General features: G+C 38.4%; 1 protein-coding gene across 1 annotated transcript; it reads left to right on the forward strand.

Annotated features, from left to right (window-relative positions):
- Positions 1 to 16,730: 16,730 nt before the first annotated feature.
- Positions 16,731 to 17,894, forward strand: LOC129724245 (protein obstructor-E-like). The gene is made up of 2 exons (XM_055678969.1): positions 16,731 to 17,397; positions 17,463 to 17,894. Exons 1-2 carry the CDS (start codon positions 16,808 to 16,810, stop codon positions 17,791 to 17,793), a joined length of 921 nt encoding a protein of 306 aa, XP_055534944.1. The 5' UTR covers positions 16,731 to 16,807; the 3' UTR covers positions 17,794 to 17,894.
- The last annotated feature ends 9,136 nt before the right edge of the window (positions 17,895 to 27,030 follow it).

The raw sequence follows: 27,030 nt of genomic DNA on the forward strand, positions 1-27,030 counted from the left end.
ACTGACCACCGCGGGCTAATCATGTCTAACAATTTATAGTTCGATTTTTTGTTTATGACTCCTAGGCGCTACGACACTGCGAGGAAGTTGTAAATGTTTATGGCTCGGTACTTATGCAACGGACGTCCGACGTGGATTAGTTATTTTCGGTAGATTGTAAAACACTCAAGTTATTGGGTCTGCTATGGATGACATCGTAAAATTTTGGCTCAGTCGGATATTTATTGTTTGTTCAAACCCCTACCGAAATTACCATTTAACACAAAAATTTAGCTTAGGAGTTATCGGCACCTATTTTCGTTATTATTCACATGATGTTTATGAATATAAAAGTTACAAAGTCAGTTAAATATAAACATTAAACAAAACGAATTTTTTTCTTTAAATCTCGTTTAAACATAGGCAGTTGTATTAAGTCTGATTCGATAAACTAGTTTCCTTGAAAAATAAAAGCAGGTTTATATGCTTTCAATAATCCTTTAAGGACTTCATAGATACGTTACGATTTCTTCTTAGGCTCACCTAGTTCACACAGTTTGTATCAAATGAGCGATCGTTAATGGCTTATCATAAGTTTTACATATAGAAAGGGGTTGAGGTGCGTTTGAAATGACTAATTCAGGCTAGTCATCCTTGTAGTTTTTTATAAATTAAAAATATTATGCATATCCACTCCAATATCAAAATTTTATTTTATGAAAGCAGCGTTGAGTCATACTATTTTATTTTTGGTGCCATTGATTTAAGAGCATTAGCATGCGTCACTGAACATCGTGTTAGCTGATCGGCACGTCCAGTGTCGTCGATTCCCACGTGACTCCAGATAATTTTGATCAGTCTAGATATTTGGGTTTTGCATGATAAGATTAAAATTGTTTTGTACGATTGGATCAGCGCTTTTCAGTGTAAATGAAACGATAGTCTCCGAAAGATCGTAACTGAGAAACACGCATAGCAGAACTAGGGTAAGATTTCCTGAAGCGGGAATTAGAACAGTTGTCATCCTGAGGAACTATGTCACTCCATGGAGAAGTTTGCTTCCAACAGCGAAGTGCTATTCCGTATTTATTGAAACAATCCAAACAGCGCTGCAAAATGTTTCATTAAGCTGAAGGATTATGTTTCATATACCCTCCCAGCTGGCCTTAGGATACAATACTGGCCTAACAAGCCGAGTGCCGATTCGAAGATACTGTTAGTGTAAGTAGAATCGTAGCGCCAGCCCTGCAATGGGACACCCGAAACAATGCTAAATTCTAAGAGATGGCGCTGTAGTGGTAGAGGTAGTAAAACCGAAATTTCTACGAGCATTTTGCCTATTGACCGGAAAAACTGCTATTAGTTACCTTGTTTTTATATTATTCTATCTTTCTAGTAGTTACTTTTACTATATGCAATCTATTTTTATCAAAAAAACTAGATTTTCTTATACAACTCCGTTGATTCAATATAGTAGTACAGCAAAATCAAGTTTTGTGATAAGAATAGATTGAATATAGTAAAAGTAAGTACTGGAAAGTTAGAATAATATAAAAACAGATTACCTAATAGCAGTTTTTCCGGTTATTAAGCAAAATGCTCGTTGAAATTTCGATTTTACTACCACTACCACTGCAGCGTCATCTCTTAGAATTGAACATTGTTTCGGGTGTCTCATCGTTCTGTATACTAAACTGTTGGCAGCAAAGTCTGTGTATGATAAAAATCCTAAATTAATCCACCTAGCGGTCAGACCCAGCCTTTCTCATTCAAACTTATTATATGTTTGAATAGATTTACATGATTTAAGAGAAAAAATACTCCTTGAAAATTTCTGCTGGTTTCAGCACAACTATACCATTGTTAAATACTATACCATTATTAAATTAAAATTAAAAACCTAAAATTCACACACATATGAGCATACATTAAAACATACATATGCAAATATAATGAAATCAATATGTTTCAAATACATCACGCAAAAATCCAGATGACTACTTCTAGTTACCGGAGCACATCCTAAAATGGCTAAATTTTGCCTAATCCGGGTATTTCGATGGCGAAGATGCCGACTTTATCCATTATGAGTATTGCGGAAGCGGTACACCCAAAGGCCAGAAATCAACTTGGGACGCCATTTTAAATTTCTAGATACTTAGTTTCCGATTTCTGGAAAACAACCTTAAAGGGACAAACATTACCAATGTTTTTCAGGAACATTATCCCGGGCTCGAAAGCCGGGAGTAAACTCTATATTTCACTTTGAAACCCGATTTTGCAGCTTTCGGTTTCTGGATAACATCTACACACGTACACACCCACACACAAACATATATGTACACCAATACATGCACACATGCACACATGCAGAAAATGCTCGTTTCGTCGAACTGAGTCGAGTAGTATATGACATTCGACCATTTGGATCACTTTTCTACCTTTTAATTAGCCAGTGATCGTTAGGAGAAAGTCAATATGTTTACTTTCATTATGTGATTACACATTTTTATGAACAACGGACAAAGTTACAATCCGAATACAATTTTCATTTGACACTAATTTTATGAAAATCAGTTCAGCCATCTCTGAGAAAAATGAGTGAGTTTAAACAACCTCAGGATAACTTTTCTTTACATAACTTTTGAACCATATGTTCAATCATAACGAAATTCAAAAGTTAAGGGTTTTGGAAACAGTCCGATCATTTGAAACCAGTTTTATTGAAATCGGTTATGTGGTTTCTGAGATATTGATGTTTCGTGATTTTTTCATTTTGATACATAACCTCTAAGCCAAAGATCCGATTACAATAAAATTCAATAGCAACCTATGGCGCAACAAGACCTTTCATTTGCAAATTAATTTTATGAAAATCGGTCCAGCCATCTCTGAGAAAAGTGAGTGAGAAAAAAAATCTGCACATACACACACACACATACAGAAAATGCTCAGCTCGTCAAACTAAGTCGATTGATATACGAAATTCGATCCTTTGGAGCACTTTTATACCTTTGGTTTTTCCAGTGATTGCTATACCTTTCTAAGAGAAAGGCAAAAACTTGTTTTTCCAATACAACTCCATTGACTCAATAAAGTTGTATAGGAAAATCAAGTTTTCTGATAAAAATAGATTGCATATAGTAAAAGTAAATACTAGAAAGTTAGAATAATATAAAAACAGGGTAACAAATAGCAGTTTTTCCGGTTATTAGGCGAAATGCTCATAAAAATTTCGGTTTCACTACCACTACAGCGCCATCTCTTAGCATTGAACATTGTTTCGGGTGTCCCATTGCGAATTTGAAACAGGTAAAACAAAGTGCGTACGGCAAGGTACAAAAAAATCTTGAACAAAAATTTCAATTTGGATTTCGGATCGAAAGTGAAGAATGAGTACCTTAGTTTCGTGCATCTGCCTTCTCGTTTCCCCCAGTTCATTCTACTGACCCGCTCTGAGGCGGAGTTTCTGGCCGGGCAAGCCAAGACAGGCAAGTGGTCCTCTTTGAGGTGGCGCTTGAGCCACTTGCTTGAAAATACGGGGAACGGAACCGCAAATTTGGGAGTGTGGCATTTCAGGCCGGCTACAAACCGGAATTTTTTTCTTGATATCTAAAAATACCTACCGCAATTCGAAAAAATCGCGATGCACAGGCAAAAATTTGCACACAATTTGAGAAATACTGCGCAAATATAAGGCGACTCTGACAATAATCTGCAGAAACTAGAGGAAAATTACACACATCTGCACTGCCGGTAACCGCAAGTCAGTCTCATCTTTAATTTTGTCAATCTTGAGCATCGGATTTTGGCCTATCATTGAGTGTATTTTCAGATGTACCGATTTAAAATAGTGGTTTGTTCAACAAAAGTGGAAATCAATACCAAGTCGAATTGTCGCATTATGAAAAGTAGCCGCAAGTCAGTCCCAGTGGACAAATAACCGAAAGTCAGTCTCAATTAAAAAATAACATGCATAATACAATAAAATGGATGAGGAGTGGAAAAGAGAAGTTTGATATGACCATTTATATAAAAATAAGTTATCTAGTAATCATTTTCGATTATTGGGATTATTTTGAAGTAGAATATTTCTCTTAGGAAGTTCGGCTACACAGGGATGTGAAATGAAAATCTAAAACCGAAAAAAGTGAAAAATATGTCCAATTTCAAATGTTAATAAATCGGTTAGTATTCGATGAATTTCCTTCGTTTTTCCGGCAATAGATTGGAAAATCTACTAAGATTCTTCCCAAATGAAGATAATTCTTATTTTATTATTCAAACTATTGTAATATTGAAAATAGTCAAGCCACAAAAGTCAAAACGAAAAATTCGACCTCTGATTGGTCGTTATATGATCGCTTCACAAGCACGGTCGACAGAATAATATACCTTGCGAGTTAAAACATGCTATTTGTCCTATATAAAAGCCTGTTTCAGCCGAAGCCTTACTACTATCGATAGGTTTTTCATCCTTATATAAGAGCCTGTTCCAGTCGAAGCTGCTCATCAGCTGCAAGATCGCGCCAAATGACCTATGGTCGAATATCGACTATTTTTGATTTGAATGAAACTTTGCACACGTATTTGGCTTAGCAAACTGAGCATTTTTCACAGGTGGAGAGATTTTTTACACCCATGAGTTACATTGTAAAAGGGCGTATGCCTTTTGGCATAGGTTTTATTCGAAGCATTGTAGCCCAGAAACCGTTGGTTGTATAGAGAAACTTTCTGTAATTGAGTTGTAGGGAATTAAAAATGCACTATAAAAAAATATACACTGAACAAAACAAAATGTTTTTTGACTAAAAATAATTAAAAATAAACATTAAATTTCAATTAAAATAAAAAAAGAGTTGAACTTTTTTTTTATTTTTTTTTTTAAGAAACTTGACGTTAATACGCAACATTTAAAAAAAAGTCCAGGATGTAGAAATGAAAAATATTTTCTTCATGGTCGATTAATTTTTTTATAAAAATTACAATTTAAACATTTTTAAAAATATTTGTATTTTGATGATTTTAAAAGATGCAGAGAGTCATTTTGAATCAAAAAGCTCTTGGTAGTAAACATTATAAAGGCATCGATTTTCGAGTTATTTTTAATTTAAGCTCAAAAAATTATTAATATTTCGGAAAATACACGTTTTTCCTAATTTGTCCATGGTTCTCCAGCAAAAACCATACGTTCGTTGGAACGCTTGATCAAAAATATACAATTCATTCTTTGACAACAAAACGATTGGATAAATGACTCAAGCGCTAAACCTTAGCCTACCTACACATTCCCCCTTGCCGAATGTTTTTAAAAAAAATATGTTTCTCGTGCAACACTACCTACTTGTTTACTAATAATAACTGTTTGTAAAGTACGCAACCAATAACTACTGGGTTACCTATAATATCTGTTTTCGTATATCAATACGATTGCACTACTCCAGATGTGTTAGTAACAGTTTGCATTTTGTGAAGATGAATCAAGTGAAAATGGAATACACCAAGCCCAAATGCTGTAAACCCTTTCCCGATCATCAGTGCTCATCAAGTTTACGCAAAATAAACGAAAACGTTATTGCAAAATAAAAATATTGAACAGTCAAGCTCATTTTAATACGTCTTTATCAATTTGTGATTCGTGCAGTTATTGGAATGATAGTCAAGCAACCATTCATCCCTTCGTTGTTACTATTCAGAATCTGGAACACTTAAGAATATCAGCTTCATCATAATATCGGAAGTACTCCATCATGATACTGTTTCGGTTCAGGTTCAGGTTCGGTTCATGGCCAAATTAATGAGTTTTTTGAAAACAACAATAGAGTTGAAAAAAGCGATATTAATGTCTGATGGAGCTGCCTCACAATATAAAAATAGAAAAAACTTTGCAAGTCTTTGCAAGTTCAAAACAAAATATAACGTCGATGCAGAGTGGCATTTTTTGCGACTTCTCATGTTAAAGGCCCATGCGATGCAATTGGTGGCGTATTAAAACGAATGGCAGCAAATGCAAGTTTAGCTAAAGAACATGAACATCCCATTACAAACGCAAAAAAATTGTATGATTGGTTTAATCAGAAAAGTAATAAAAATTATATATTCAAAAAATCTTTAATAATAGCTGCCACACAAAATTATTACTCTTTTGTTCCGATTTCAGAAAATAAGATACAAACGAAGCTGTTTTCAAAAGATGACGAATCATTTACTAATGATGTATATAAAATATATGGTGAAACTAGTTCTGTAAAGTATCAATGTCATAGAAAAGTATGTTCCTAAGACAATAAAACTCGAAAATAAATATTTGATTTTTATATATATTTATATCACTTAGAACATTTAACTCTTTTCTTGAGAACCGTTCGCCCAATCGTTTTGTTGTCAAAGAATGAATTGTATATTTTTGATCAAGCATTCCAATGAACGTATGGTTTGTGCTGGAGAACCATGGACAAATTAAGAAAAACGTGTATTTTCCTAAATAATTATAATTTTTCGAGCTTAAATTAGAAATAACTCGAAAACCAATGCCTTTAGAATGTTTACTACCAAGAGCTTTTTAATTTAAAATGACTCTCTGCATCTTTTAAAATCGTCAGAATACAAATATTTTGAAAAATGTTTGAATTAGAATTTTCATAAAAAAATTAATCTACCATAAAAAAATTATTTTTAATTTTTTCATCCTGGATTTTTCTTAAAAGTTGCGTATTAACGTCAAGTTTCTTAAAAAAAAACTAAAAAAAAATTCAAATTTTTTTTTTTTAATTGAAATTTAATGTTTAATTAAATGTTAATTGTTAAATGTTAATTTTTAATTTTTTTTGGTCAAAAAAATTTTTTTTTGTGCAGTGTATATTTTTTTATAGTGCATTTTTTATTCCATACAACTCATTCTCAAACAGATTTTTTATACAACCAACGGTTTCTGGGCTACAATGCTTCGAATAAAACCTATGCCAAAAGGCATACGCCCTTTGAGAATGTAACTCATGGGTGTAAAAAATCTCTCCACCTGTGAAAAATGCTCAGTTTGCTAAGCCAAATACGTGTGCAAAGTTTCATTCAAATCAAAAATGGTCGATTAAATTTTCGCGTATTTCCAGGCGATTTGAAATGATTTTGCTCTCATAATAGTTCTAGACAGCGACAACAGCAGTCGTCCTCCTTTAGCAGCAACCGTAGAAGTGCAGTGGATACCAGCGAAAGCGGATAGCGGCCAGAGCTATGGCATAGCAATGAATAGCGCACTAGTTGCAGCGGATCTCAGCATCGATAGCAGCTGGCCCAGCTGATGCAGGGACAGCGGATACCAATGGCAGCGTATAGCGGTCACAACTGTGGCATGGCTAATAATAGCGTAGCAGTTGCAGCGGGTATCAGCATCGATAGCAGCTGATGCAGTGAAGCACTTTAGTGAAATGCAGTCTCTGTGCGATAGCGGGCACTAGTAAATGCATTCAATGAAAAGTTGACTCAGTTTAATAACACATGAACCGTTTGGTTTTGAGTGTTAAATCTGCTTTTCACTGATTATTTTATCACAAGGAATACTTTATTTGCACTGTCAGTGATACTGCCAAGATGTGATCGGTATCTTATCCGATATTGAATTGAACAACAAATTGCCGTTTTCAGGATGAAGTAAAAACCTGATAATTGGAGAGTTAATGTTTTCTCTAGAGTTAATTTACATTCTTAAATATGTAAAGGGGCCGTTCCTAAACCACGTGGTCATATTATGATCCCTTTTTATACCCCCACCACCCCCCTGTGGTCTTTCGTGGTATTTTGGCCAAACCCCCTCCCCCCTTGCGACTTTAACCACGTGGTCTTTTCATTTGTCTAGTGCCAAAAATTCGCTTAAATTTTTTTAATTTTTATTTTTAAACATTCGGTATATTCTATATTTCTAAAATGCAAAAGCTTTTGCTCTTGGCTTGGTGGCAACAATAAATTATAAGTCAGAAAAAAAGACCACGTGGTCATTTCGTTAACCCCCCCACCCCCATGCGTGGCCTTTCGTGGTCTTTTGACAAACCCCTCCGTCCCCCTCTTTATGACCACGTGGTTTAGGAACAGTCCCAAAAATTATGAATTTTACTGTATCTCCGTGTCTCAGAACGTACTGAATTATCTTTTCCTTCAGTCATGAGCACGACATCCGAAAAATTTTCACTATCTCAAAATTTAAAAATTGTCAAGCCCCAACCACGACAAGCAACTTACTATATTATTGGGAATGGTCAATCCTTGTTGAAGCGCAAAATTCGATTGATCTGATTAGTCAACGTTTATTTACTAGAAAAAATGACTGACACGAAGCAGCCGGGTTATCTTTCTTGTAAAAGTATTCTACTTCAACTTACGGTCGTGGCTTTGCACACAACCCTCCTGTGATTTTTTAGTTGGAATTGGTGATGAATATATGTGTAGCAATTATCTGTTAACACGAATTCAAGTCCATTTTTTTCTCGGTTTGCTTATTCGTGTATCCATCTGGAAAATCTTCGGTATCGAAATTACTTCCATCAGAATCCAGGGAATCGTTTCAAGATATCTCCAAAGGTGATGCTCGAACCTCAACCAGACTTTAATCTGTACAGTCCCGGCTTCAGCTTCTTCATCCGAATCCTCACCGGATGAGCTTTGATCGGTTCCGTACACCATGAGATTTTTCACCGCCGACATTTTTTTCACGGCAACGAATAACAACACGTCAACACGCACTAAAGCATCAACATGGCAATGTGACTGACTTGCGGTTACTTTTCGCTTCGAGGTAGAATGTAACGGCAAGTCAGTCACACTAAAGGTTTTCATCCTGAAATCAATGATTTCAGTGGTTTTTACAACGTAACTAGTGCAGGCTAGTATGCAAACTCTATTTTAGCATTAATATTGTCAAAATAATTCATTTAAATTAAGTAATAACTGAGCGTGAATAAAATATCTTTCCGAACTGTTTTCTCGATTTCATATTTCTACAGGTGGGACGGACTCTGAAAATCTGCATTTTGCAAGGCACATTTGGTATCCCTTGTGGGTTAATTTCTTTCTCTACTTCACCTACCATGCGCGCTGTTTCGATTCAAATGGTGTGTTAATGTGTGTCATTCCAAGAGAATCCATGGTGAACTCATATGGATGTAGTTGTGCTATTGTACTCGGGGAAAAATAACACTGAAGCAAAGTTCCAGATTGAAATGGTCTGTTCAAATTTTCTTGCTCCAAATCGAACTTTTGATTGAATCTTATTTTTGATAGAGAAAAAACACTTTTTCTCGATTTGCGGGGGCCCAAAAAATGTGGTGGCCCGGGTCCCCCTTAAATCCGGCGCCGTATACCCTACTCGCTCCAGCATGCGATACATTACAGATTCTTCGCCCTATTCTCGGCTGTCGGTGAACGAAGCAAACCGGGTAGGTGAAGGAGGCATTTTTATTTTCGAGCACGTTTTTTCAAGCACTCCTAGTCGAATACTTTCAGTGCATTACACCTACCAGGGATCGGGTGCTACTCATTTTTTTGCGTGCAAAGCACACGCCGTTGGGAGACTGCACATAAATTTCTAAAGAGACGAGTAAGAGCAGTTCGGATTGCACTGTACATTCGTTTCCAAAGAGACAAGTAAGTGCAGGTAGCATGTCACAACACACTTTAAGGGCTATTCCCACTGCTTCCGCTCAGGGACCGGGCTCGTCCGGGACTTTTCATGCATTCACACTGCGCCGTGCTTGAACCGTGCCCGCGAGGCGCTCTGGCTGAGAAATGTTGGTGTGTATATGTGAAAGAACGTCTTTTATATTTTTTTCATACCGCAGCTCACTCCGCGCGAAATATGTCACTACAACATACACGCATCCACCCGAGTGCCTTCCGTGCACTCTCCGGCCAACACAAAGTATCGTCGGCAACGATAGTTTTTCTCTCGCACTGCAGCAGCACGACGGCAACTCAACGCTGCCCCGGTCTGGGCACGGCGCGTCGGTGTGAATGCGTTCCTAAGAACGCATGCAATCAATCTCAAACGAGCCCGGACGACACGCGGAACAGCCACGACTCGGTCCCGGCCCGGTCCCGGAACGGAAGCAGTTGGAAGAGCCCTTTATCCGTCTCTTTCCGGAGATGTCTCTTACTCAGGGATCGGGTGCTACTCATTTTTTTTTTACGAGTAGAATGCACGATGTTGGCAGACTGCACATCAATTTCCAAAGAGACGAGTAAAAGCAGTTCGGATCCCTTTCGTGTCGTTCAGGAGACCTCACGGAATTTACCCCAGTATAGTGCAGAAAGACGTACCGTGACTGCGGGTAATTCTGCGCAGCACATTTTCCCGCGCACTGAGCTTATAAAACTGTTTGCTACAGTAAATTTTACTAATACATACCTAATCTCTGTACTATTATAGCAGACTATGCTATGCACATGGTAAAGCACACAAATCAACTGTGTTTTAGTAAAATTTACTGTTGAAAAATAGTTTTTTAAGATGAGTGCGCGGAAAACGTGCTGCGCAGAACTACCCGCAGTCACGGTAGTTTCTACCTCGGAAAATTTCTTGGGTTTTGTGTGCCTCTTTGTTGAGAGAGTTTTTGATCACAGCCAGTGATGCCACATATTCAGGTTAATCTGTAGTTATACAGATTTTATTTTTCGACATTTTCACGCATAACGATTATCTGTGTTGTATGAGGATGCGGATCACACCTTTTCAAAAAAATGAAAAATGAACCGTACAACGCATATTATTGTTTTGAAAGGTATGCTTCTATGTTGACAACACTAAATGAAGGCACAGCGTAATGCTTTTAAAGTTAAATAGCACCTAAACATAAAGAGGCGTCAAAGAACATCTTGTACAGTAGACTTTAAAACTTAATTTAGTTAACAACAAAACCCATGTTTATCACATATTTAAGAGAGGAAATTGTTCATTTTCTAGGTGCTTCTTATTCTCTATAATTCGACGTTCAAAAGATATCATTGATTACGGACTTTTTCGACTTTCCAACGAAACCAACAAAATTAAGCTAGCTTTACATTTCTTGTGCAGTAGTTAAATGTATTTAAAAATGAGAGTGGCAACCCTGATTATGCCTGTGCTGTGTAAAAATTTTGCCCGTTTGCGGCTTCCTGCTGACTCGTAGGGGGAATAGGGGCATTGAAAAGTTTATCGTATAATAGTGAAAAACACAAATTAGATTCATGCTTATAAAACTAGCAATCAGTGGATGTGTGAGGCACAATGAGCTTCCCACTGGGGCATAATGAGCACTCTTATAGAACATATCTGTGTAGAAGTACAACTGATAGGCCAACGTTTGTCGCGAGATGCCATGATACTTGGCGGCTTGTTTCGTAAATGTCCCGTCGCGCCTTATGGTGGCCAATTCTGCCTGCAGTCCCTTTTTCTGACCGATTTGGCTTCAAAGATTTTCTAATATATGTTCGCACCATCACTGTAAACAAACACTGACTATGGAAACAGAACAAGTCTCACAAGTCTACTGAGATGAATTTCAGGTAAATGTATGTGACAACACACCTTGTCTTATTTCACCCCAACTATAGGTGACCATTTCGCTCCTATCGAATTAGTTAAAGTTAATATGAGATTTTAACACTAATTATAGCTTAAAATCAAAACGTCAATGATAGTGAAATTTGGGGTACGACCCATACGTCATATTGATGTGTCTACATACTTGATTGAGGCACGACGGTATAAGCTTTTTGTAGTGCGCAATAATAATAATTTTTCCAACATCCGGGAACCAAGTTGATTTTTTCAGTATATTTCCATGTTTTAAACAGACAAATCACTTTTGTTCTACATCAAGATATACTGTAGTAACTACGGAACAGTTCCACATACCACATTGTATTAAAAAATGCGTAGTTTCGCATATAAGAGGGGTGCCCATTTCACCCCGTGTGCTTATTATGCCCCTCATCCCCCTACACAGATTTTAATGCAACATTCGTAGCAAGTTTCGAACGCTTTTATTGCACATAATTGCACAGAGACATCTCCGGAAAGAGACGGATAGAGAGTGCTGTGAGATGCGAACTGCACTTACCTGTCTCTTTGGAAACGAAATGTACAGTGCAATCCGAACTGCTCTTACTCGTCTCTTTATAAATTATTGTGCAGTCTCCCAACGGCGTGTGCTTTGCACGCAAAAAAATGAGTAGCACCCGATCTCTGACCTCAAGTATAAAATCTCTCTCTCCTTCGTCTCTTACTCCTTCCAAATATTGGAGACGTGCACAAAAATCTGCGAGACGCACGAAGATTTTCTGCACAGCTCTGAGTAGTTAGACGATCCCTGCCTACTCGCGGGTAGGAACTTGTGCACCCTTTCACAGTCGTTGAGTAGAAAGACAAAAGTGTTTATGCGTGCCAGTGTGTGTGTGTGTGTGTGTTAGTATGTGTGTTAGTATGTGTGTTAGTATGTGTGTGAGTGTGTTAGTGTGTGTGTGAGTGTGTTAGTGTGTGTGTGTGTGTGTGTGTGTGTGTGTGTGTCTGTGTGTCTGTGTGTGTGTGTGTGTTTGTGTGTGTTTGTGTGTGTCTGTGTCTGTGTGTCTGTGTCTGTGTGTCTGTGTGTGTATCTGTGTGTGTGTGTGTGTGTGTGTGTGTGTAAAATACGGTCTTCGTTGTTTTTTTATACCGCGAAGGTCGGTCCCCGCATGAAAAGGCAGAATACTAACTCCCGGGAGGCTACTTCACCGAGAGAGCGCTTGGCAGTAACATTGAGATTGGCATTTCTTTCAACCCAGCAGAAACTCTGGGAATCCGTAGCCCAATGACTGGGGAACGAAAATGAGGTTATGTTGCCAGTTTTATCAGAAGTTCTGTAGAACACCGTGTCAATTTCTCTCAGATTGTACACTGGGAACGCTATTTTTGAACGCGAATTAAGAAATGTACTAAAACTTTACCCTTTGTTTCAGGTATTTGGCTACTGGCGATGCTTAAAAGTAAACTTATTCAGCTACCGTTTGCTAACATATTGATGCCAGAAGTTATGCCGACCCACTACAGTAAAATGGCTGTTATTTGCGGATGATTTCAATACGAAGTGGAATTTATCCAACTGCAGGGCCGCTATAGTTGGGAAGCACGTCGCCATAAAAAAAAAACCAGCAAAAATCTAAAATTAACGTGGGCATGGTCAATACCAACAGTAATTTCACAGATGTTGATGTTGGAAGCTATGGAAAGGAGAGTAATGGCTATATGGGCACAAAGTTCCGAAATGGAATTTGTTTCGCCCTTACCCGGAACGAACCAATATACATTGCTCGTCACCGTCGGTAATGAGGGACTTCCACTCAAAGCGTATCTCATGCGACAACTACCATCTAGAGTGAGAGGGAAGAGAATCTCTCATAACGCAGTGCAACAATTTTTTTCTATGCATAACTTTGATGAAGTTTGATGCGAAAATAAATTTCTCCGAGTTTGAACATATTTCAACCTAAGGGGCAACAATGGCGCCATTTTAAATTTCTGAGAAATCGGAAATTTTCGATGTTTTCTGACGCCATTTTGTTTTAATATCAAAATTCTAAGAGTTTGTCCACATATAACCATCTTCTTACCCATCTTTTAAGAAAAACAGATCTTAAATCGGACAAAAACTGAGCTCAAAACGGTGATTCTACGAAACCGGTTTTGGCATGGTTTAAGTATATTTCACAAACCAAAATAATATTGATTATTTCTGAGCATAATTGGTAATTCGCTAATATCTAAAAGTGGTAGTCAAATTATATCTTATATTGAATAAAAAAAGTCCCAGAAATGGATTGTTAGGTGTCTGATCTGACATTTTATGAAGATCAAAAACCAACCAATCGATTCCTGGGACTTTTTTACTCAATATAAGACATAATTTGACTACCACTCGTAGATATCAGCGCATTACCAATAATGCGCAGACATACTCGATATTATTTTGCTTTGTGAAATATACTGAAACCATGCCAAAACCGTTTTCGTAGAATCACCGTTTTGAGCTCAATTTTTGTCCGATCTGTTTTTTTTAAAGATGGGTAAGAAGCTGCTAATATGGGGACAAACTCTTAGAATTTTGATATTTGGACTTAAAACAAAATGGCGTCGAGAAAACATCGAAAATTTCCGATTTCTCAAAAATTCAAAATGGCGCCATTGTTGCCCCACAAGTTGAAATATGTTCAAACTCGGGGAAATTTGGTTTTGCATCAGAATACACAAAAAAATTATATATAGAAACCAATGGAGAAAAAAGTCAATTTTTGTTGCACTGTGTTATTACTTAGGATCAAAAGTTACGCGAGAACGTCTTAGATCTTCTACATTGTTTGTTAAGGGAGGTTATTTTCAGCTATGATTAAAATAGGTGTAGTATATGATTGAAAATAGTATCTCAGGGGTTAGGAACAATCTGCGAAGCCAACTTTTTTACCTGATGCTTCTTCTCATCTCAATGCACCCTACTGCAAAAAATAAATTTCACCGTTTACTAGGCAGATATAGTTTCGAAATTCTATCTTATTTCTACTTTTTTTCTACTTCGTGACCAGCATTCACCAATCTCAATACTCACCCTGCTCCTTTCGATGCCTGTGTTTCCGTCACCGTTCAATAGTAAACTCAAAGGTTGTTTTCAACGCCTAACAATCTTCGACTTATCTGTAATCAGGTTCTTAAGAGGGGACCCTACTTTGGAAGGTGAAAAAATAATGAATTTTCGTGATTTTTGTTTGGGTTTTAAAGTATAGTGAAGTGTTCGGGTATTTTGGCTATTCATTGAGGTATATATGAAGATGTACTTTGCATATCGTGACTGCTAATATAGTTAGTATTACGCTGTTGGCAGCTGGTAACGTGGATGCTCTCTCTAAGTTAGTACTTAATTGGTGGTAAGTTTTGCTCAGAAAATCTGAAATTTCGTTTGAGCATGTAGAAACGGATTATCTAACTTGTTACATAGCCGTTTTTGAAAATTCCAAAAATTGTAAAAATGACGGCCATTTTAGTAAAAAATAATTATTTTTTGTGGAAATTTACTATTTAAAAAACCATTAAAAAAATTGTAAAATTCAGATATCGTAAAACAGCTATGTAACAAAGTTAGATAATTCATTTTCACATGCTAAAACAAAATTTTAACCAAATCTAAAAACTTACCACCAGTTGAAGAAACATGGAGAGAAACACTGCCATCATCGTAATACATCCACGACATGCTAAATACATCTTTAAATATACCATCAATAGCCAAAATACTCAAACACTTCACCTTACTCTAAACATCCGAAAAACAAATAAAGAAAACTCATTGTTCTTCAATTTTCCAGAGTAGGGTCTCACATTAATCAGGTTTTTTATGTAATGAAAAGTTTTACTGTTATCAGATTTTTATGAAGAATAATCTAGCGTGCTGCATAGGTGCTTTTTGGTATCACCACACCACTTGAGAGGGTGTTCTCTATCGTAAACGGTATGTGGACTGATAAAAACCCACGATTGCAAGTTGAGTTGAGAGCCATGATAATTGCTAGGCAAAATTTCGATCTTCGTACAAGCTTATTTCATTTTATCATTAGCTAAGTACTTCTTTGTACAGATGCGCTAGGTTCATCAAAGTAATCAAAGCCTTAATTAAAAAAAATTAACAATCTTTCTTCCCAAATGACTCGTTTTTTGAACCCATTTGTCCCGTTTTCTTTCCAAGAAAATCGTACTATTTTACAAGAGAAAGTCTTTTGTATGACCTTCGAGCAGCATCTTTTGTTGCCATTACTCAACTATCCAAATTTTGCGCAGCTTTTTCATCATATGACCTTTTTCCAATATGTTCATAGGTTTCTATGCGTTCTCATACATGTCGACATTGGTGTCTTAAAAAATGTTTTTTCGGATAGTATTACTTCATTATTTCCGCATAACGCGAAAATCATCGTATTTTAGTTGCTGTTCATGTTGAACATGCTGTAGCTAACCAAACGCACAGGGAATAGTTTGCGCGGTTTAAAAGTAGAGATTTCGAAAAACATTCAGAGCCAAAAGATATAAGAATGAGTTAAGGCCAAGGAATATCGAAAATATTTCTGTGACAGTCAGCGATAAGATTTTGACATCATATAGTAACTAGTGACGAAAAGTAGGTCAAGCTTCGACATCCACGCCCAAAGGGGATAATGATGCGGAAAAGTCATGCTCTACGTTTAGTGGGATCCGAAAGATGTAATGTAACTGTCTGAAACTATCGCTGGGGATTTCTATCGACGTGACGTGATCACAATTTTGAGAGTAGCCGTCTTTTCTTCTACGTTAATTTACGATGATCCATCTCGTTAACTAGCAATATGTTTGAACACAAATATTGCATTCTGAAATTGTCGCTTCATTAAATTATTCAATAGGTTTTATATATTTTGTGCATCACGAATCAGATGTCATAACCTTGTCTACAAAGATTGTTGGCAATGCAAAATGTCGTCACAAATGCATTTGTCTCTTACCACGATTGGTAAACATGGTGCATTTTTTAAATTAGGCGTACATATGTTTTCAATTAATTTTGGAGCCATGTGTAAGCAGTCGCCCAGAAAAGAATTGCAGCAAAGATAAGTAGTCGAAAGCGAGTTGTTCCATTAACTAACTTACCGATAGCGCAAAGTTTTTATCGCCTCATCTGATTCGTTTGTTGTGTCAAGGATATAAGCAATTGGAGCAGGTCTCCATTGAACAGTAGATTTTAGAAACTGTGAACTGTAGGATTCAAAAGTTGTCTAACTGAACACGTTTGTTGCATAAAATAGAAGCAGTATGAGGCTGGTGGTAATTGTAACAATTTCGTTGGCAGTCAGCGCCTACGCCGCAATTCAGGCCGACCCAGAGTGTGTAGGAATCCGTAACGGAAGCTCTTTCAGGCATCCAAAAGACTGTTCCAGATATTACTCCTGTCTTAATGGAAAGTTTGAGGTCCATCAGTGCCCACGCGGGCTGTACTGGGAACATATAAGGCGAATTTGTTTGCCTATGGATCTGATTGATTGCACGAAAGGAATCATCATAGCAACTACGGTGGCAAAACCCGTTTGGACAACACCACCAACAATCCAAACTACGCCCACAGTTCCAATAGACGTCAATCCTAATGAGCCTGTTAGCGAGTACAAATGTCCAGAAACCGGTGTTTCAAGCATTCCCCATAAGTACAGCTGTACCAAGTATGTGATGTGTTTCGATGGTATTCCTGTGGTTCAAAATTGCGCGCCTGGGCTTCACTACGACTCGCAATCGCAACAGTGTACTTTCCCTATTCACGCAGAATGCGTTCTAGAATCTGGAATTTGTCCACAAACCAACGATCCCAATAAGATAATATTCATTGCTGACAAATTAGACTGTGCAAAGTATGTTTTTTCTTCTATCAGATGTTAACAATACTTACATGCTATTATTATTTCCTCTATAAAAGGTACTATTACTGCTACAATGGAGAACCACACGAAAACAGTTGCGCAACAGGACTTCACTGGGATCCGGACAACAATTGGTGCACTCCAATTGAATTGTCGCACTGCAAAAACTACACTCCGTACAAGGAAATTGATGAGCCATTCCTTACCCCGAAGACGGTCTCCTGCCAGGATAATTCCGCTCACTGGGTTGAACATCCGAGAAGTTGCCGCCACTATTACCTGTGCTACAAGGGCAAGGCTATTCTGAAGCGATGCGACGATGGACTCTTCTGGGACTTTAAGGAGGGCTCGTGCAATTACAGTGCGAACGGTGTTTGCAATAAGTAAACGCAGTTTTAGGGATAGAAGTATTGTCCTACATACTGGAATAAAAACACTTGTTTCGAAATACTTGTTTTGAATAAACATTCTTTTTGAGCGAAGCGAATGAATAAATTACTCTTGCTCTTGGTATTCCAAAAAAAAAACAAGTCTATTTCTGAGTAGGTATAAACAAACTTCTTTTATTCAAAGTTCTATTTGACCTAGTTGTCTCTGTGATGAGTTACGATTTGTAATAAATATTTCGTGATAATAGTTTACCGATATTCATTTCTGGCGAATTTGAAATGATGGATGCTTCAAATCTATACATATAAAAATGCAGCTCTGTCTGTCTGTCTGTTCCATATAGGCTTGGAAACTACTGAACCGATCGGCGTGAAATGTTGTATATAGAGGTTTTAGGAGCCGAGAAAGGTGACTAAGATAGTTCGAGACCCCTCCCTCTTCTGGAAGGAAGGGGTCCCATACAAATGAAACACGAATTCCTGCACATCTCTAAAACTAACCAAGTAAAGATAACCAAATTTGGTATGTGGATGTTTTTGGGGGTAACAAAAATATCCATAATGGTTTGACAACCCTAACTTTTCTGAAAAGGAGGGGTCCCATACAAATGAAACACAAATTCATGCATATCTCGAAAACTAACCAAGTAAATGGAACCAAATTTGGCAGGTGGATGTTTTTAGGGGTATCAAATATATCCATAACATTTTGACACCCCTTCCTCCTTTTAAAGGGAGGGGTCCCATACGAAAGAAACAAAAATTTCACACAGCTCGAGAACCAATCCAACGAATAGAACCAAATTTTGCATGTAAATGTTTTTAGAGGTAACAAATATGTCTATAATGGTTCGACACCCCTCCTTTTTATGTGAGAGAGGGGTTCCAAACAAATGAAACACAAATTTCTGCACATCTCGAGAACTAACCAAATAAATGGAACCAAATTCGGCAGGTGAATATTTTTAGGGGTAACAAAGATGTCTATAATGTTTTGAGGTTTTTGAGAGCAAGAAAAATTTTTGACTTCAGACGCTATTGTTAAATTTAAGATGGAAACTTCCAGTTTCTATCCGGAAAATGTCTCCAAATATCATTTTAAAATTCAAGATGCGACTTCCGGTTGCTCGCTCAGAGGCCAGAAATTGTCTTCAAATACTATTTTGAAATCCAAGATGGCGACTTCCGGTTTCTGAAAAACAGCGAGAAATGACCAAATACCACCCAATATTGTTTTTTTCGATTTCAATCGTGATGATGCACTGAAACCACAAATCGACATCAAACAACATTTTGAGTTGCAAAATGGCGACTTTTGGTGATTGTAAAACTGCCGAAAATGACCCTAAAACAACCAAATATGGGTGTTCCTTTAACCAGAATGACGCTCAGAGGCCAGATATTGTCTCCAAATGCCATTTTGAAATCCAACATGGCGACTTCCGGTTCCTAAACAACAGTGGCAAATGACCAAATAACACTCAATATGGATATTTCCGGGATTGTTATGATGCACTGAAGCCACAAATCGACCTCAGACAATATTATGAATTGTAAGATGACGACTTCCGGTGAATGGGAAACTGCCGAAAATTACCAAATACCACCCAATATTAGTGTTTCTTCAACCAGAATGACGCTCAGAGGCCAGAAATTGTCTCCAAATACCATTTTGAAATCCAAGATGGCGACTTCCGCTTTCTGAAAAACAGCCAAAAATGGCCGATTTCCATCCAATTAGATGCTTCGATACCAGAATGATACACAGGAGCTAGAATCGACCACAGACACTATTTTGAATTCTAAGATGGTGACTTCCGGTTTCTGGAAAACAGCCGAAACCGACTAAATAACATCAATTATGGGTGTTTCTTAAACCAGAATGACGCTCAGGGGCCAGAAATTGTCTTCAAATGTCATTTTAAAATCCAGGATGGTGACTTCCGGTTTCTGAAAAATAACCTGAAGTGACCAAATACCACCCAATATGAGTGTTTCTTTAACCAGAATGATGCATGGAGCTAAAATTGACCTCAGACACCATTTTTAATTGTAAGATGGCAACTTCTGGGAAACAGCCGAAAACTATGTAGTATTCCGAAAATTTCCGTAATCGAAATAATGTATAGAAGCCAGGCATTGACCCTGGACACCATCTTGAATTCGAAGATGACCACTTTCAGTTCCTGGAAAATAACGATAATAACTGGATACCACCCAATTTGAGTAGTTCCGGAATAGAGGTGATGTTTTAAAGGCAAAAGTCGAGGATGTTGTCATTCCGATAAAACCAATAATTTCAAACGATATAAACAAATCGCAAAAAATCAATGAATTTGGAATGTTGAAAATTATTAAATTAAACACAAAAATAGGCGGGACGAAGTTTGCCGGGTCAGCTAGTTTTATCTAAAAACTGACTGTGCATTAGTTGTAATCAAAAGTTTACAAGGAAAAAACACCATGGCTAGGACATCAAGAAGTTTAGGGCAGATCGAAGTTCAATCAAAAACCAATTTGTAAACCTGGATTTTTTATTGGTTTTATAACTTTGTGATATCAAGGTAATTTTGTTGTTTTGGAATGTACAATAACAGTAGGCTACTTACATAGAGTAAGTAAAGCCCAGGTGCTAAATTCTGTTTCGGAATTAGAACTTCTTATCATTTTACATAGGCAGCCAGGTATTAATGTATAGTATAGGGCGCCAAAGAATAAGTTTCGTCTTCTCAAATGAAGTTTCCATTCACAATTTCAGCTCAATCGGACTTCTGGAAGTCGTATCTCAGAGCGGTCACAATTTCACTTTTTGACCACTAAATGAAGCATAGGTAGTGTAGTTCATTAAATGTACGATACTAATGAGAATTACAGATTTTTGATCGGGTTACAAAAGATCCGCAAAAAAATCTATTTATTTTGGAAAAATGATTATTCTGCTAGCAAAAGGGTTTTTTTAAAAGCGTCCAATACACCGTTTCAGACAACAACAAAAAAAACGTATTTTATCACGAGGCATTGAGTTGTTTGGACATGTGATTCCCCAACCTTTCTAGGAAAAACGTATTCTTAAATAGCATCGAAATGATTTGACGTGTGATTCCCCGTGTGATTTCATTTCATGTAAGTTAAAAATATATGGGAACTGTGGATAAAATACCCAGTCGGGGCGAAACACGCCACTGCAATAGTTTACGGTTCACACACTTTTTCAAAGCTAATAGCGCTTATGTCTACATTGTTTACATCCCATGAGCATTTCATGTTACATAAATTCTTCGAGAATTGAAAAATACCTTTTAAAGCCTGTTTCTCAAATTTTATACAACTCGTTCCGTTAGACATTACGCCACCAAATAATAATACTACGTACCTGTGAACTGCTTGGGCATCCTTGTCGACACCACACATTCAACGCGTGCGGAGTCTGCCTCTAAGTCGTCGGCTTCTATTCGGGTCTATATTGAATTTTATTTTTACCGGTCGCTTATCCGCCATACGTGCTACGTGACTAGCCACTGTAACCTGCCGTGTTTCGTTAGTTTGACAATATCAGCTTGTTTGTATACTTCGTACAGTACGTGATTGAAGCGCCTGCACCATACTCCAGTTTTTTTTCGTTTACCACCGAGTATTGATGGCAAAATTCTACTCCCGAAGACCCCAAGCGCCCTTTGATCGGCTTCCTTTCACGTCCAATGTAATAAGCCCGCAATCCGTCACTTCACATCGCGGTTCACGTTGTGTTTTTGAAACTTGTTGAAAATCTGTTTCAAGGTGAATAACTGGTCTGTTGTAGGTCGTCCCGCTCGGAATTCTGCCTTGGTATTTACCAATTTTCCTTCGACGACTCTTTTAGTTTCCTCATCATTGAACACTTACAGACTTATCTGTATGACTTATCTGTAATCAGATTCCGTTCCCTGCCATTACACATGACAGAAACTGGCACGGTCAGGTCCCTAATTCCGTTATGCGGTCTATAGACGCTTCTTGTCTCGTGCCTGGTGAAGCAGCTCGCGATAGTTGATGGTTCTTGTGGTAGTGAAGCCCTTTTTCGGCAGCTCTAGCTTCTTGGAATCTCTCCCACATCTGATTTGTTACACGATTAGCTGCTCCTAATGTGTTAGCGTAGGCCTGTTTTTTTCGTCAGTCACTTCTAGACACTCAGCATCAAACCACCCACTGTGCGTGGTTATCACTACCATGCCTATCATCTCTCGCGCTGTTTCACTGCCTGTCAGGTCCACTGCAACTGGTTTATCGATTCGTACATCAACTTTGGGCGGAAACTTTGCAACAACTCTTTCCGTTGATAACCTCTGGATGTTCGGACGTATCAACCTCTTCGATCTTGATTTGAATATGTTAGACAGCCGGACGCGAAACTTGTCTTCCCCGAAATAGTGATCTAAATCGACGTTTAGCCCTCGAAAAAAACCAAACCTCGGTGACATCTGAAAAGACCGACCGTCGATCAGCATGTGGTTGATCTGGGAGCAGATCTCTTCATTGAGGTGTCTACAGGTGTGCTTCCGAATGTTCCGACGTGCAAAATAGGTCCTATAGACTGTTCCGAAAATTATAAATACATCTTCTTTCTGGAATAAAACAAAAAAAAAAGGATTTTCGGGTCATTTTATTCTGAAATATAGATAATAAGTGTTTTCTTTCCAGTTTCAATTCAAGTTGAGATTATTTTTCGTGAGATACGCGAGTTCTCTAACTTTTCACTTAACACTACTCATAAGCTTTTGCACAGTGTGTTCTCCGACCATTTTTACCACTTTAAGCCAATCTTTTTTAAATTTTTCAACATTGTCCGCTGGTTTGACATATTCCTCAGCTTTGCCTTGGTCAAAGCCCAAAAAGTTTCAACAGGGCGAATTTCAGGGCAGTTTGGAGGATTCATCTCCTTTGGAACACATGTGACATTATTTGTTTTATACCACCCTAGTGCATCCTTAGAGTAATGGCAGGAAGCAAGATCGGGCCAAAAGATTGGAGGATTGTTATGCTGCTTAACCATGGGTAACAACCTTTTCTGCGAACACTCTTTCACGTAAATTTTACCATTCATTGTGTCATTCGTAATAAATGGACGACATATTTTCCCACATTCACAAATGGCCTGCCAAACCATTACTTTCTTGCCGAATTTTTCAGTGTTAATGGCTTTCACTGGTACAGGGACATCCTTTCTCTTCGGTGATGTATAAAATTGCGGTCCTGGCAGAGTCTTATAATCCAGTTTTATGTAGGTTTCGTCATCCATGATAACACACCCCATTTTTTTGGTCAGAAGTTTGTCATAAAGCTTCCGAGCTCTTGGTTTCACAGATTCAGCTTGTTTTGGATTTCGTTTTGGCTGCTTCTGCTTCCGACGGGTCTGCAGACCCATTCTTCCCTTGGCACGCATAACGTTACTCGCCGAGGTTCCGAGCTTTCTCGCCACATCTCGTACTGATACTGAAGGATGCCGCTTGTAGTATTCCTTAACCTTTTTGTCCATTGTGGGATCAACAGGCCCGGGTTTTCTACCACGTCTTGGGGCATCAGTAAATGTGCACTCTTCACAATACTTCCGCAATGTGGTTTGAACTGCTCCGACACTTATACCTTCTTCTCTGGCTAATTTTCTTATAGAAAGACCACTCACGGTGCCTCATTTGTGCACAATTCGCTTTTTTGCTCGGGAGAAAGGCCACGCATTTTCAAAATTTCGCACTAAATGATAGAAAAAATGACAGCATCTGTTTCTTTTGGATGTAAACAACAGGACGCAGCCAACGTTTGGTTGAATACTGCACGTTATTTGAAATGACGGTTGATCGTAAGTGTATTTATAATTATCGGAACGGTCTATACGGACAGCCCTACTCCTGGCTGCAGCGAAGCATCACTAGCCTCAAGTCGTTGCACTACTGGTATGCATTGCCCAGTCGTTTACCAATCTTCTAAGATGCCTAAGATACCGAACAATTTCAAGATTTAAAGAAACCGCGCTATTCTGGATCATGTTGGTGCTGTGTTGGTACATAAAGTGACCTCTTTTGATTTAACGATCTCGATGTATTTTATTGATTTTTATGATTCAGTTCCCCTGTTGAATCAAGCGTTGTCATCGATAACACTGGCATACAAAAGCTAAACTTTTTTTTGAAGTTCAGACGTTGGTTGGGAGACTGTGGCCTAGTGATTTTTGTGACTTTGCAGTATTCTAATCTTAGACCTAGTTTAAAAAAAACTGTGATCGTTGCAGTCCTGTGATTTTATCTTCACCCTTCCACAATTTGTATTTATTTAATTTCCGTCACCAATCAGTGTATGCGTATTTCCAGCTACTTGAACATGTATTGGGTAAGTAGATGAGAAAGCACAAGGCCGAGTACAAACGACCATGGAATGACTTGACCACGGTTGTTAGACGAAAGAAGCGTAATGAAGAAAATTGTGAACAAGTGGAGCTCGAGCAGCTGTCCCGTGTCAGCGATATGTGGAAGTTCTATGAAACGGTTAACCAGTACCACAGAGGCTATGTACCGCAAACCGACATGCGCAACGACGCGTATGAGACCCTTTTCATGGATGCCAACGGGATGGCCGACAGGTGGAAGGAGCACTTAGATGGACACCTAAGTGTCGATACAGCTAGCAGAAGTGGAACAGGAACTGACTTAGAATCGCAGGCAGCAGCTGATGGAGTACCAGCTCCTCATGTTCGTTGAGTTCGTTGTGAAATTGAGAAGTTGAAGAACAACAAATCCGCCAGCAAAAACCAACATGCTCTTCAAATATAATAAAGAGGCGTTGGCTAGTGAACAAAATTTGGAAGAAGGAAAGGCTACCCGACGAGGGGATGCAGGAAGTCGTCTGCCCCAGCTACAATAAGGGCGGCATGTTGGAGTACCGCAACTACCACGGCATCTCACGGCAACTCACAGATCCTGGTAATCATCTATCACATTGTAAATGTAAAATTAATCAGGAGGTTCAGGGGTAAGTGTTAAGCGGGTTTTAGGGGAGCCCGTATAACCACGGACCAGATCTTTTCAATACGAGATATCTTAGTAAATATAACGTATCCACAACGAACAGGATTTTCACAAGATCGGTTCAGCTTCTTGGTTTTGCTGATGACTTTGACATCATAACACGTAACTTTCGACGGCGGAGGAAACCTACGGCTAACTGAAAGCAGAAGCTATAATAATCGGACTACGTATATAAGCGTTTAAAACTAAACAAATGCGGGCGAGAAGCTCCAAGAAGAAAAACATCAGCCTGTCAACTCAATTCCTCATAGACGGTGATGAGCTTGAGGTGATCGACGAGTTCTATATTTGGAGTCACTGGTGACCACCGACAATAACATAATAAAGAAATCCAGAGACGCCTGTGGGTTGGAAATTGTTCACACTTTGCACTTCGGAAGACACTTCGATTGATGGGTAGTCCTCTACGGAATCGAGACAACAACGCTTCTCGCGGAGGACTTGAATGCCCTTGGAGTTTTCGAACGAAAGGTGCTGCGAACTATCTACGATGGAGTACAGACAGATGATGGAGAAGGCAAAGGTGCATGAACCATAAGCTGCACGCGCTGCTTGGAGAGAACCAGCTCTGCAAAGGGACCTGGTGAATGTCAATAGGCTGTGGTGGGTCGGTTACGTCGTGAGGATGTCGGGCGATAGCTCTGTGTTAATCGCTAAAGGAGCGCAGAGTGCACGATGCACATAGGAGTAAATCTACTTCAAACCTGATTAAAAGTGGAAAAACTCAAAGTAGGTTAACTTTGTTTTGGGGTGTTTCATTTTGGAATGTGATGTTTGCTTGATCATTTATTGTGTTTACGACCGTGGCGTGAAGATTGAAACGACCGTATTCCAATAGTTATTTGTGAACGATATTGACGAAATGCAGCCCAGAACCGAGCAGCATGGCGACAACTTCTTGACATACGGCTCTTGTCTGATTGTTAAGGTAAGTTTGAACATGTATTGCATTTTAGTCAAACCAACTCGCATTTATACTATTTTGTTTCTATGAATGGCTATGAATGAAAGTAAATAAAATTATGATGAAATTTGAAAACTATTACCATAGGCAGGGCCGGATTTAGGTGCTGGGGTGCCCGGGGCAGATATTTTAGTGGGGCCCTATTTTTTTAAAATATTAAAATATTTAGAGGTAACGTTACGCTGGAAGGTGACGAAAAAAAAAGGTCTTCACTCTGGTTTCACGTCTGCCCCAAGACTAAGGGGGGGGGGGGGGCTCGAATCGATAGGCCCGGGGCATTCGCTTCCCCTTAAATCCGGGCCTAACCGTAGAAGACTTAGATGAAACATAAAACTTGCTTTTATAAACAAACAGGATAAAGCTGGCTATCACAAATACTCAGGCACTTTTTTTGCAACTAAAAAAGGCAGAATTCTTTAAAAAAATCGAAAAAGGAAAGTTGCCAATTTGTCTATTTTGAGGTTATCATTCGTCCTTGATATTTGAAAAGCCAATGCCTTGTTGGCAACAATTGCAGACAACAAAGTGTTGTCTTGTATTGCCTTCGAACAATGCTATAGAAGGTGTAAGCGAACGACTTAATGCATCTTAGTCATTTATGTGTCGGTGGATGGATAAAATGTGTGATAATTGTTTGATATAATGTTTAACATTGTTGCTTTACTGCTTAATTATGAAAATAGATGAAAAGTTCCAAGGTCAAGCTTTCCCATACATTTTCCTCCCTATTGCTTTGCTTCCCGAGCACGGATAAAAATAACATGGACGGAATAATTTGCACTGCCTACATATTCTGACTCAACAAAGTGTTTCGTTTCGTTTCTCTTTCTCGAGATTACGTGGCCACACCTTCAACGCAAAAATCTACGCTCAACTCGATATAAAAGACTGCGCGTAGGAAATTCAGCTTCATTCTTGTTCGTCACACGGTAGCGAGTGGAGTATGGCTGTAAGAGGTACGTGGCATTAGGAAACGAGAGCTGCCTTCGAGTCAACTTTCAGGCACTGCAGAACACCACTTACCTTTATGTTGCCTTAGACAGCAACAGGTATCATCGTATACTGCAGGATATTTTAGAGGCACAACTACCGGAGGGCAGAGCGAAGAGCAAATTTGTTATGTGCGGCCAAGCAAAATATTCGATACTACCGGTGGTGCGATCATCAGCGTTCTGTAGCACGCATTTCCATTTGAAAATTATGGAATCAGTTAATG

The sequence above is a fragment of the Wyeomyia smithii genome, chromosome 2 (genome assembly GCF_029784165.1).
Source record: "Wyeomyia smithii strain HCP4-BCI-WySm-NY-G18 chromosome 2, ASM2978416v1, whole genome shotgun sequence".
NCBI lineage: Eukaryota > Metazoa > Arthropoda > Insecta > Diptera > Culicidae > Wyeomyia > Wyeomyia smithii.

Bases quoted from the DNA above. Each gene is read 5' to 3' on its own strand.
- LOC129724245 (XM_055678969.1), top strand. From the start codon at position 16,808: ATGAGGCTGGTGGTAATTGTAACAATTTCGTTGGCAGTCAGCGCCTAC. The intron at 17,398-17,462 runs GTATGTTTTTTC...CCTCTATAAAAG, and splicing joins GACAAATTAGACTGTGCAAA to GTACTATTACTGCTACAATG.